The sequence below is a fragment of the Myotis davidii genome, unplaced genomic scaffold (assembly GCF_000327345.1).
Source record: "Myotis davidii unplaced genomic scaffold, ASM32734v1 scaffold46, whole genome shotgun sequence".
NCBI classification, from domain to species: Eukaryota; Metazoa; Chordata; class Mammalia; order Chiroptera; family Vespertilionidae; genus Myotis; species Myotis davidii.
The window spans coordinates 3,821,507-3,834,987 of record NW_006383006.1 but is presented as its reverse complement, the minus strand read 5'-3'; the positions used below and the strand labels follow the sequence as shown (position 1 = coordinate 3,834,987).

At 41.3% G+C, this 13,481-nt stretch overlaps 1 protein-coding gene across 1 annotated transcript in view; it reads right to left on the bottom strand.

Moving 5' to 3' along the window:
* VPS39 (VPS39 HOPS complex subunit) overlaps nucleotides 1-6,720 on the bottom strand; it is a 39,414-nt gene extending 32,694 nt beyond the window's left edge. The window contains exons 1-2 of the mRNA XM_015557525.1: nucleotides 6,708-6,720; nucleotides 5,255-5,320 (exon numbers count right to left, since the gene is read on the bottom strand). Coding sequence (XP_015413011.1) covers nucleotides 5,255-5,320; nucleotides 6,708-6,720 — 79 coding nt within the window. The remainder of the gene's footprint in view (nucleotides 1-5,254; nucleotides 5,321-6,707) is intronic.
* Between the last annotated feature and the right edge of the window lie 6,761 nt (nucleotides 6,721-13,481).

Below are 13,481 nucleotides of genomic sequence, written 5' to 3'. Positions count from 1 at the left end.
CCTATCTGAGGGGCCTGATGGGTCAGGCAGCTCGCTAGCAGCCAAGTGAAAGCCCAGAACAAACTCAGGGCTGACCGTCCAGCCTGTGCGGAGTCCACACCTTGCTCCCTGCCTCTCAGCGTGTGGACAAACTGCTCACACTGCTGACCCCTGATGCTCCCCACTCCTAGGTGGGCTCCTGCCCACCCCAAAGTCGGTAGAGATTCATTGAGGCAGCCACAAGGGCCCATGCCACCAAAGCTGGTCACACTTCCCCCATGTATAACTCAGCAGGGAAGATGAAGAAGGGACCCGTTCAATGTTTATTGCATTTTTATATTGCATATAAAAATATTACATTTAAAATCATTTTTTCTTGAAGAATTAATGTTAAAAAAGAAGGGGCCTGTATGAGTCCCAAGAAATCATTTGGTCTGGCCCTGCCAAGGCATTAGGAGTGAGTTAATTAAATGTTTGACCAAATATAGCAGGCTAATTTTTAAGCTGATAATTTTGTATGGCCCACAAATGATGTTATAAATATCCAAATGGCCCTTGGCAGAAAAAGGTTCCCCACTCCTGGCTTTAAGGTAACGATTTTAAAAACTTTTTGGTCTCAGGACCCCTTCATAATCTTAAAAATTACTGAGGACCCTAAAACTTTTATGTGGGTTATAACTAGCAATGTTTGCCACACTAGAAATTAAAACTGAAAAAATTTTAAATACGTATTTATCAACTCAAAAATAACAAGCAATAAATCCAATTTAGCACAACATATTTTAACCAAAAAAAAAAGCGCTTATTTTTCTGAATTTAAAAAATGCATTGTTTTATATTTTTGCAAATCTCTTTAGTGTCTGGGTTAACAGAAGACAGCTAGACTCTCATATCTGCTCTGATACACTGTTTTGGTTGAAGTATAGGACAAAAATCTGTCCTCACATGGGCATATAGTTAGACACAGGAGGAATATCTTAATAGCTTTTCTAGATTAACTGTGACATCTTTGATACTGTTCCAAAACTGGACAAATGAAGTTTCTTACACTGTGGAATCTGAAACCTATTAATGAACTTTTCTGTTAAAGTCCATTGGTCTATCATACACTTTAAATGGATCTTTTACTCATGATTTAGAAAACTACATGCACTGGAAAATATTGGTTCACTGAATTATGCAGATTTTCCAAATGTTGGCACATTTCGTTATAGGATACTTTTTTTTTAAATCATTCATTATCCCGTCCCAATCTCATCAAAAAAATCTTTAGTATTGAGAAGTTGTCAAGCTCATGGGAGTGTGTACAAGTTTTCCACAATTCCAATTCTCTCTTGAAAGCTTTAATTGTATCATTAGCAATAAAATGCCAGTTGTGCCCTAACAGGTTTGGCTCAGTGGATAGAGTGTCGGCCCGCAGACTGAAGGGTCCCAGGTTCGATTCCAGTCAAGGGCATGCATGTACCTTGGTTGCAGGTACATCCCCAATAGGGGGTCCGTGCAGGAGGCAGCTGATCGATGTTTCTTTCTCATCAATGTTTCTAATTCTCTATCCCAATCCCTTCCTCTCTGTAAAAAATCAATAAAATATATAAAAAAAGAGACTTTCCCAGTAACTGACACAAACCTCACTCTTGCCAAAGAAATGCTCAGAAAACTGGGATAAAGGAGATAACATGTTACAAAAGGAGGGGAATGATATCAGCCGCAATACTCCATATTCTGCCAAATCATATTTTATTTTTTTTAAACATTTTTATTGATTTCAGAGAGGAAAGGTGAGGAAGAGAGAAATAGAAACATCAATGATGAGAGAGAATCGTTCATTAGCTGCCTCCAGCAAGCCCCCTACTGGGGATCGAGCCTGCAGTCCGACATGTGTCCTGACCAGGAATCGAACCCTGACCTCCTGGTTCATAGTTCCATGCTCAATCACTGAGTTACGCCAGTGGGGTTGGGGTCAGCAGTTTTAGCTACCGTTACTTTTGTATCATTGGTGCAAATGTCAATAACTGTTAGTGAAAAAAAACAATAATCTTTTAGTGTTACTGTGAACTTAGTTTTGACCTTGAGGATCCTCTGAAAGGACCTGGGGACCACACTGTGAGAACCACTGCTCTAGGGCAGACAGCACCACTGAAGCAAACTAACGTTGCTAAGATCTTAGATGTGAACTAATCTAACCCCTTTGTTTAAGACAGGGGTCCTCAAACTTTTTAAACAGGGGGCCAGTTCACTGTCCCTCAGACCGTTGGAGGGCCGGAGTATAGTTTTAAAAAAAAACTATGAACAAATTCCTGTGCACACTACACATATCTTATTTCGAAGTAAAAAAACAAAACGGGAACAAATACAATATTTGTATTTGCATGTGGCCCACGGGCCATAGTTTGAGGACCCCTGGTTTAAGATATGAGTAGAATGAGGCCTAGGGACTGTTTGAGGTAAAGGAGATGGCTCAGATCAGATCAGAACCCGTCCCCTTAATACCGGATGACACCTTGTTACCCACTCCCTTTCTTTAGAAAGACAGTCTAGTTGCAGACCTCTTCAGCTTTGTAATATCTCAAGTTGAGAAACCAAGTTAGTTCTATGGCTGATTAACGGAGGCCCAGGCCTATTTCTGGCCCTTAAGCAGACCAGAGGTAGGCCAGAACTGAACTGCTCTATATGGGTATAGGAAGAAGAGAAGTTTCTAATCGGAGTTTGATTTACTAATAGTCTAAGGTAGGCTAATATTGCTATTCAAACTGCCTAGGGAAAACTGAGGCCCAGGAAGGTTAACTTGTCAAAGGGCACATGGTGAATTGATCAGAGGACAAGGAATAGTCACCATCAGGGGTCCACATCAGATTAACACAAATATTATCAGTTTGAGTCCATACTATGCTGAAAGATTTATTTTGATAGTCTAGTTGTCAATTCCTCACCACTTACACAGAAATGGTATATTAAACAAGTGGCTTTATTGTAGTACTTAGTATTTGATGGTACAAAGAACTAATTATCTATTAGGGAAAAAGAATATTAGGTTCCTATCTCCCTGTTCTGCATAGTCTCTGAGCCCACGGTAGAGTCAAAACACAACTGTTGAATGCTGAATAAAATCTAAGGCAAGCTTAATTTTCAAATTATAAACTGGGTAGATGTCACAGAATGCAAATATTCTGGCTCTGAAAACTAAAAATTTATAGCAAGGGCCAGCAAAGTACTGCCGCTGGGTCAAATCCAGCCTTTGACATGTTTTTGTAAATAAGGTTTTATTGGAACATAGCCACACCCTTTCTTTTACGTATTGCCTGTGGCTACCTTTTTGCTACAATGGCAAAGTTCAGTGGTCACAACAGAGATCTTATGGCCTGCAAGGCCTAAAATATTTACTTCTTGGTCCTTTTTGGTACAAGTTTGCTGATGGCTGATTGAAAAGAAAGTTGAAATACTTAGAAATGAAATAAACCCTCTGTATTGAACTTCTGGTTTCTCTTCTCACTGCACCACAGCAGGTGCCTTCCTCCTCTTCCTATTGCACCAGTGAAGGGTAGATGAATATGCCACTCCAAATATGCTACTTTGGCTTAAGAATTATTTTGAGCTGAAGGCAACTAAGGAGAAGCAGATATAAGATAAACTCTCTCTGCCCTGGCTGATATGGCTCAGTTGGCTGAGTATCATCCCATGCACTGAGAGGGTGCCGGTTCGATTCCTGGCCAGGGTGTTTGCCTGGGTTGCAGGCTCGATCCCTAGTAGGAAGCATGCAGGAGGTAGTTGATAGATGTTTCTCTCATCAATATCTTAATCTCTCTGTCCCTCTCCCTTCCTCTCCCTCTAAAACCAATAAAAACAAACAAACAAACAAAACAACAACAAAAAGCTCTCTCTGCTCTACTAATTGCCTAAAAGCATTACATAAATTTACAAAGCTGTCTCTCCCCTTTCTATCAGGAAGGACAGAATTTAATCACTGGAAACAACTCAAGACCCTTATCAGCCCAGAGATGGCAGCAGAGAAATCTACATAGCAAACTTATCTCCATATATTTGCTTTCCCACAATTTGCATTCCAGAAACTCACAAGTCCTTTTCCTTTATCTGGTCACTTCTCTAAAAATGTGTTGCTTGCTTATTAGGATGATATACAAAGGCTCAAGTTCGAATCACCCCTTTGCCTTATTCATCTCTGAGTGCTCGCATGTGTACGTAAAATGCACAAGTTAATACACCTCTACTTTTTTTCCTCTTGTTAATCTGTTCTTTGTCCATCTGATTTACAGATCTTTAGCCAATGAACCTAAAATGAAGAGACGGGAAATAATTTTTCTCTTTCGCTATACTAGTAAGATGTTCTTTTCCCCCTATGTTACCTTTGCTCTAGGTTCTAAAGAGAAGGCTCTATTTTCATGTTTCCTTAAGTTATTTACTAAAGAAAGTTATTTATCAGGTTGAAAGCTATGAAATTTTGTTTTTCTAATATGGCTGAATAATGACAATTTCATAGGGTTCAACCTACTGTGGCATTAACAGCAGATTTTTACAGACTTGAAGCTCTAGGGCATAATATCCAAACATAACGATTTCCCACAAGAGAGCAGGGAAATAAAATTAGGAAAAGGAAATGAAATACTTTTTTTTTCTGTTAGAGGGTTCTCTAACAGAATAAATTTCACATACTTTTTAGTTACTATTCTAAGGCACATTTAATTAGAACTTCAGTTTTTTAAGTTCTTTCAAACATTTTATTGAATCTGACCCCAACAAGTTTGTGATAAAAACTGACAGTTTATAGAAGGGAAAAATGACATTGGAAAGGCCCTACTCAGTCAAGTAGCCAAACAGAAATAAAGCTGGAGTCAAACCTAGATCCTTTTTCTCCTCGTTTACCCCTCATAATCAATAAGGTCTTTTAAATCAAAGTTCCTAATTTTTTTCCTACTACCACATCATTTACAGAAACATCATATTTCCCAACATAGCATTTCTTATTTCAGGAAGTCTCCAAAAAATAAGGAAGGGGGGAACCTCTAACCCCCCCTACCCCTGGCCTCACCATCTCCATGGACACAGAGGCATATGGTCTGAAAATTTTTAAAAAACCCTGGAGATTCTCACACGATCCTCCCCACTTTCCCACAGTGCTACTCCCAATCCCCACCCACTCTTTTAATGGTCCAGAAATCACTGATTTAAAGTTGTATATTAGCCAACTATCACAACTTTTTTTTTTTTTTTGCATGGATAGTAAGCCATTTCTTTCCAGTTCTGGAAAGTTGCCACTTACCAACATCCTTCCGAATCCTGTAGAGGAGAAGATGTCCTTGTTTGGTTCCAACAAGAAGCCATTCCTCTGGAAAAGAAAAGAGCTTTTCATTAAGAAATGAAATGAGAAACACCATCAGCTTTTGTCAGACTCTGTTTTCTTATCTGGGGGTGGTAATCCGAATCAAAGGGTCAAGAAAGTGAGTTGTGGTTTTTTTAATAGCAGGTGTTTGCAAAGCTAAAGAATGTTTATAGTCAAGAACTATTTGAGAATCAACCAGTCAAAAAAGCATTTATTCAACAATTACCAGACTAGACATATTAGAGAAGAAAAAAATGCCCCTGGCTTCATTGTCTCTAAATTAAACTGCCCTAAAACATCATGCAAGTTTATAAAATCCTAAAATGGACAACATAAACATGAAATTAAGTATCTAATCTCAGAAATGACAGCTAAAAGGCATCCTTTGAAAGTTTAATGAGTTAACCTTTGGGAAAATAAGAAGTGCCATAGTATATTAAGGTTACAGAATTCATTATCTCAAAAGATGGTCTAGTTAGGTAATAACGTCTTGATGAAGATGGGAATAAATTGGAACCCTCATACATTCTTGGCAGGAATATAAAATGGTGCAGTCACTTTGGAGAACAGTCTGGCAGTTCCTCAAAAGATTAAACATAGAATAACTATATGACCTCACAATTCCACCCCTGGGCATATAAATAAGAGAAGTGAAAACATACATCTACACAAAAACTTTTACACAAATGTTCCATAGTAGCATCATTTTTAATAGCCAAAAGGTGGAAACAACCCAAATGTCAATCACCTGATGAAGAGATAAACAAAATGTGGCATATCCATACAATGGAAATTAAGAAATGAAGTGCTGATACATCTATATCAGGGATGAACTGGACATTATACTAAAGAAAGAAGCCAGACAAAAAGGGCTACATATTGTATGATTCTATTTATAAGAAATGTCCAGAATTAGGCAAATCTATGGAGACAGAAAAATTAGTGGTCGCCTAGGACTGGTGGGCTTGGGGGAAATGCGGAATGAATACTATGGGTTCGGAGTTTTTTTTAGGGTAATGAAAATGTTCTAAAATCGACTGTGGCAATACTTGCACAATTCTGTGAACGTACTAAAAACCACTGAACTGTACATTTTAAATGGGTGAATTGTATGGTATGTGAATTACATTTCAATAAAGCTCTCGTTTAAAAAAAAAATAACGATGGTCGAGGCCCATGGTTCTAAAACGTTGGTGTGTATCAGAATCACGTGAGGCTTTGTGAAAAAAGACTGCTGGGCCGACCTGCTTCCTTTACAATAGGTCTGGAAATGGGCTCTGGAACTTGCATTTCTAAGAAGTTCCAGGTGATGCTGTTGGTTCAGGGGCCTCATTTTGGGAGACAGTGGTCTATAGTACAACTAAAGAGGCTCTGAAAGTGTATAAATAATTACCTGACAGATCCATAGTGACTCATTAAGAGATGCTAAGCACATACAGATACTTCCTCAGCTTTCTGATCTTGTAACAGAAATCAGTCATACACTCTCTTGCTCCTTTGTAAAATAAAATATGGATAATGGTACAAATAGACAGCATGCACTGTATTCCAGAAAATACTAAGCACATGTAATTAATGTTATTTCATCAATCCTCACAACTATCCTTTGAAATATGTCCTTTTTATAAATCCCCATTTTATAGGTGAGGGAGTTGAGGCCTTGGGGACAAGTATTTGCCCAGTCACATATGTAGTAAGATATGCATGTGAGTCAGGATCTAAACACATGCTGTGATGCACTTAATCAGGCGTCTCACATCAAAAGACTGGGTGTTGGCCAGAGGTGGTCTGGAAGGCAGTGGTTATATTTATAAAAACGAGTCAGGAGCCACCTCAGGAACATCTTCCAGGTTGATGTCCTTAGTCTTCCAGAAAAAGAAAGTGATTCTGTCTTCTTTTATTGTGCATTTTATTTATTTTTTAAAAATATTTTCATTGATTTCATAGAGGAAGGGAGAAGGAGAGACAGAAACATCAATGATTAGAGAGAATCATTGATCGGCTGCCTCCTGCACACCCCATACTGGGGATCAAGCCTGCAACCCAGGCATATGTCCTGAGCAGGAATTGAACCGTGACTTCTTGGTTCATAGGTCGATGCTCAACCACCAAGCTAGGCAGACACGGTGTGCTCTTAATAACATAAGTTGAAATCAGAAATAACACTAGTTCTAATGGAATGCTAGAGATTTATGCTGGAACAGAACATAGAAAAATAATTCAGCTTACAGTGCTTGCTTTGTAAAAGATAATGTTTAGATATCACTGTATGAGCAACTGGTAATATTAAAGTTGATTCTTAAGAAACCCATTGATATTTCAAATATAAATAAAATGAAGTGTGAAATTTTAAAAAATTCTCTTATGGCATACATACATGTCTATAACGAAAAGGCCAACATAATCCCTCCTCTTCACTATGCCCCCCCAAACCCCCGCCAGTTCCTGTTTTTCTTTCTCTCTTTTAACAGATTCACCTTCCCCCGGGGTCTGCAAGGCCTGTCTATCATGCTCTCTCTACAGGGTCCCTCCCAACAGCCCTCTCTCATCGTCTCTCCAGGGACCCGTGACAGCCTCAGCTGGTCTCACTCCACACGTTCTTCCTTGTGGGTTACTTTACAGCATATCTCTGATGCTGTTCCACTGGGGCTTAAATTCTCATGAAGCTGCACCACTACAATATGAAGTCAAACTCATAAGCATGATATTTGAGAGCCCATTTTTCCATTTTTTTTGAAATATTTATTTGTTAATAGATGGTTCTTACCAAATGTCTACTCTACTGGTCATCAAAAGGAGTCTAATAAGTTCACTGAAAAAAAATTTTTTTTAATTTTAATATGTTTTTATTGATTTGAGAGATGGGGGGAGGGAGATGGAGAGAGAAACATTTATGAGAGAGAAACACTGATCAGCTGCTTCCTACACACACCCCACCTGGGATGGAGCTCACAATCCCGGCATATGACCTGGCAGGGAATTGAACCAGCAATCTTCTAGTGCATGGGACAATGCCAACCGAGTCACACCAGCCAGGGCTGTTTTTAAATTTTGTAATTGGAATTTTATTTAACCATTTAAGTTTTTTCATTTGGCGGTGTTACGGAAAAATACCTTCATCTTATAAGTGCTGTAACTTCCTTTAAATAGTAAAAGCACCATACATGTACTCATCCCTAATCCTCAAAGTCATAAGGAAAATGTAATAACGGCACAGAACCTCGAAGAGGCTTGATTTGGTTACAGAACTCGGGTGGCCAGAGGACCTGAGCCACTTTGGGCCTTCACGTTCTATTGACGTGTCGCCATATAACACAGCTGTACATGCAAAACACAGAGAACGAAGAGCCTGCAGAGCAAGCACAGCACAGGGCAAACAGTCCATTCTGAGATGCAACACTGCACATCAGAAAGTGGAACGCTCTATACAGACAAGTAACACATACATAAACAGGTGATACTGAGCCCTAGAAAATGCCTGACAGCCTAATTCTGAGACACAAGGTTGGACTTGATCCCTCCTGGGAAGTGAGTAAGGCTGGCCCTTCTTGCTCATAATTACCCTACTGAAGATCTGTCCAGCAGTCCAACCTCATGTAATTAACAATTCCATTCCTGGCCCAATGCTGGCCACTGCAGGGAATAAGCTGGTGGTCACTTACTTCCCTTCACTAGGTCATAGGGCAAAGAACAGTGTTTCTGAAAGCATAAGCCCCTGTTTAGCCACATCAGAATCACTTGGACTTATTAACAATGCACATTCCTGAGCCCTGCTTCCAGAGATCCCGCATCAATGATTCTGCAGTGGTGAGTGCCCTGAAATTTGTATTTTTAAATTTCATTTTATTGCATTAGACATGTATGTAGTTCCAAAGTTAAAACTGTAAGAAATCTAGCTTCCATCCTTAACTACTATACTGTTCTCTCCCTTCCACTATAGGTAAGCATTTTAGTAGTTTGTGATTTATTTTTCCATTGTTTCTTAGGATAATATAAGCAAATATGATTGTGTATATGCACATACAGATACACACATACACATGTGCTTTTTTTTTTACAGGCTCTGACTACGCATTAAAGTTTGGGAGCCAGGCTATAGAATCAGCCATAATTTACTATACATATGATCCTAAAAAAAATTACTTAAATTCTCAGGTTCTTCCTCTGCAAAATGGAGTTATTATTTATAAAAGCTCAATAGATTAGCATTCAATAAGTGGAAGCTATTACCATTGATATTATTATTCATTAATTAAACAAATACTTAATGGATACCCATTAAGACTTTGGAACTGTTTTAGACACTTCAAATAAAGGGATATACAAGACAAAGTTCCTACTCTGAAGAAATTTATATTCTAATATGGAGAGAGAGACAATAATAATATATAAAACTAGTGGCCTGGTGCACAAAATTCGTGCACATTAAAAGGGAATTAGAAGAAATATTTTAATATTGCTATTTGCCCTTTATAATAGAAGTGTCAGAGATGAATGAAAATTCGTAAAATGTATATGAAAATCTCCATCCTGTCAGAGTCTGGGTGTGCTGCAGGACCCAGCATCAAGTCCCCACCCACACATGAACACCTCGAAATCGCACGAGACCAGCTGGCCCCACCCCCACCAAGCCCTGAAGGGCGGGGGGTGTGGCCTCAGATGCCCCAGCCCTGGCGGCGAAGCCTCAGGTCCCCTGTCAAGCCCCGCTGGGTGGGGGGTTGCAGCCTCAAGTCCCCGGCCCAGGCGCCAGGTCAGGAGGTGCAGCCTCAGGTTCCCCAGCCTGGCCTCAGGTCCCCCGGCCCAGGCGCCAGGGGCACGGCCTCAGGTACCCTGGTCTGGCCTCAGGTCCCCCGGCCCCAGCACCAGGGCGAGGGGCACGGCCTCAGGTCCCCCAGCCCGGCCTCAGGTCCCATGGTGCCAGGGTGGGGGTGCGCGGCCTCAGGTCCCCCGGCCCCAGCGCCAGGGCAAGGGGAGCAGCCTCAGGTCCCCAGGCTCAGCCTCAGGTCCCCTGGCCCGGGCGGGAGAGCGTGACAATCATTTGCATATTAGCTCTTTATTATATAGGATAGCATTAGATGACAACCCATGATGGAAGGAATGATAAAACTGAAAAAGAGAATAGCACAATGGTGGATATAGCATTCTCTTTAATACAGAATAGTTAGGGAAGGTCTTGTTGATTTATGTGACATTTCAGCGGAAACTTGGATGAAATGAGGAGTGAGCCATGAAATATCTAAGGCAAGAGAGTGCCAGGCAGAGGAAACAGCGAGTGCCAAGGCCCTGGAGTAGGTATGTGCCATGTTTGTTCATGGAACAAGAAAGACAGTGTGTGTGATTAGTGCCAGACAGGTTCAGGGATAAAAGCCTCGGAAATAAAGTCAGGGAAGTAAAACCAGAGGCCGACCATCTCAGGCATAGCCAGCCATGGTAAGGACTTTGGAACTTATTCTAATTGTGATGGAAAGCTACTGAAGGATTTTGAGCAGAGAAGAGATGTAATTAAGTTTTTGAAAGATCACTGTGTGGATAAAAAACTGAAAATGGCACCATGGCAAACACAGGTGATCAGTCAGAAGACCACTATAGTAATTTAGATGAGAGAGGATGGTGACTTCATCAAGCGTAGAAAAAGTGGAGATGGAAAGAAATGAGTGGAATCTAGATTTACTCTGGAGGAGGAGCAGACAAGATTGCTAATGGAATGAATGTGTATAAGAGAAAAGGAGAAGTCAAGCATGATTCCACGGCTTTTGGCCTTAGCCAAATGAGTAAACGGAAATGACATTTGCTGAGATATGGTATGAGGGAAAGGCATGTTTTGGGAGAGTGTAACCATCAAGAATTTTCTGGCCATGTTACTAGACACCCAAAATGAAGATGCTAAAAGGCAGCTGGATTCTACAACTCTGGAGTTTAGAGAGAGGTCATCACCATTAGTGCCCTCCTTATTTCCATTTCTGAAGAGAGATTATCGTCCAGCTCAAATACTGTCTGGTCCTGCAAGTTCCTGGGTGAACATCAGGTAAAAGGGGCAGCGACTAGAAAGAGCAATACTGATTGCTGCTAAAGCCTGAAAATAAAGCAGTTTTGAGGCAAGAGGCGGTAAATGGCCTCTTGTAGCCCCAATACCTACCACAACATCCTAGCAGGCAACAGGCATATCTCCTGTTCCGTGGAAGATCAAGGCAGGTCCAAAGTTACCTACCATTTCAAGCCTGTCTTCCTGAAAAGCACAGGTACAGGGAGGGAATCTTTACTGTGACAAAGTGTTGTTGGTGAGAGAGGCTGAGATATGTTTACTACTAGTTCCACAGGGTATCCGAGTCAAATTGTGACAAGTGAAGTAGAGTGTGGTAAGCAACTACACCCATCCTTTTCAGAAGCGCAAGTCCTAGGCAGGGTTGGGTACCCTTCCTCCATGTTTTCCTAATAGGCAGCATGACTCTGTTATCATTTATCTCGTACCATAATCTGCTTCGTGTCTTTGTCCCCCACTGTGTGTCCCAGAAGCACTGCACTGTGTATTACTCATCCTTATTCCTGTCCCTAGCAGAGAGACGGGTCTAAGTAGGTACTTAATACATATTTGATGAAGAAATAGGGGGATGAAACCCTTTGTGCAGTGTCAGGTCTTTCATTTTTAAAGTTTTAAATTCTTACTGAGAGCACTTAATGACAGAAAATGGAGGCCTTCTTGAGATATCTGGAGGAAGCAGGATTCTCTCCTTAACCCAAAGGACGAGGACTGTTTACTATGGAGATGCGATTTTAAAGAGGCCCAGGGCTGCTAAGGCAGGAGGGGTGTACATTAACATGAAAATCGGTAGTAAACGCACCCTACTGAAGAGGCTGTGAAGAACTCTGCAAAGCTGACTGGGTGGTCCTGTCCACAGATGATGCATAACATGCCAGCCACCACCAAGACTCCACCAGGCCCATCACGGGCAAGGCTGGCTGGGTGGCGCTGTCCATAAGATGATGCATAAAATGCCAGCCACCACTGAGATTCCGACCAGGCCCTCAGTATATGATCTGATTAAGGGTTCTGAGCTACCTTTTTATAGCCCTTGATTTCTTACCTGGACATTAACAGGAAAAATTGAGATTATTTCAGTTTGGTCTTTGGGGGCTGTTAGACACAACCAGTCATAATGTTCATAATTAAGAATCCAAGTTTAGACCGCTGAAGCCTTTTTTATTCCACAGTATACAAGAGATAAGAGCTGTCTGGCCCTGTTTTCTGTACCGGCCACTCCCAAGAGGCTTAAGCCAGTTTTTATGGGTTAAATTTCAGGACGGCCTGGAATGCTGGTGTTCTACCTACAGAGTTAAGGTAACTTGGGCACTTGAATATAAATAAGGCAATGAACCGTTTGACTAGATCGGTGATTTTCAACCCTCTTCATCTCATGGCACACAAACTAATTACTAAAATTCTGCAGCACACCAAAAACTGTTGTTGTTTTTTGCTGATCTGACCAAAAATGTACAATTTTTAACATTCATTCACTCCGGACGGCTATTGTTGTGCTGGCTGTTCTCATTTTTTATTTTATTTTTTACAATCTAAGGGAAAAAAGGTCAGTGCCCTTGACTAAATAGTCAGGTAGTGCTGTATTTTACAAATTCTTGCGGCACACTGGTTTAAAATCGCTGGGCTAGATTAAGAGTTTAAAGAACAACGTGAGTTACCTACAATGATGAGAAGTGAACAATGAATGATCACTAAGGGGAAAATGGCATATGGTGTTAACTTGTTCCAATCCCCCTCCTCCTCATCCCCCCACACACCCCTCTTATTCCCCCCAAACCAGTACAACACAATCATCAGATAAGCTCAAGTTCCCGGCAGGCTGAAAGCTTCCCACTGCTTGTGCCTCCGCACTAAAGCCTTCTTGGGAATCGAAATAAGCCAAAGCTGAGCACAATTAAGGAAAGCTCAACCTCCAACTCTGCACCAAGAGCAAGTGCCGGCGGCACGTCCCTAAAATGCTTGGATCCCAGGGGTTGGTCCTCAGAGCCCTCGCTGTCTACAATGCTCTGCTCGCCTTCATCGCAGTTCCCTTTCGGACGGCGTCCGGCCGGAGCCGCCCCGCCAGACGCCCGTCCACTTCCCCCGGCCTGTGAGGGGTCCGTGCCGCTCCCGCTGTGCCGGGGCCCCCGC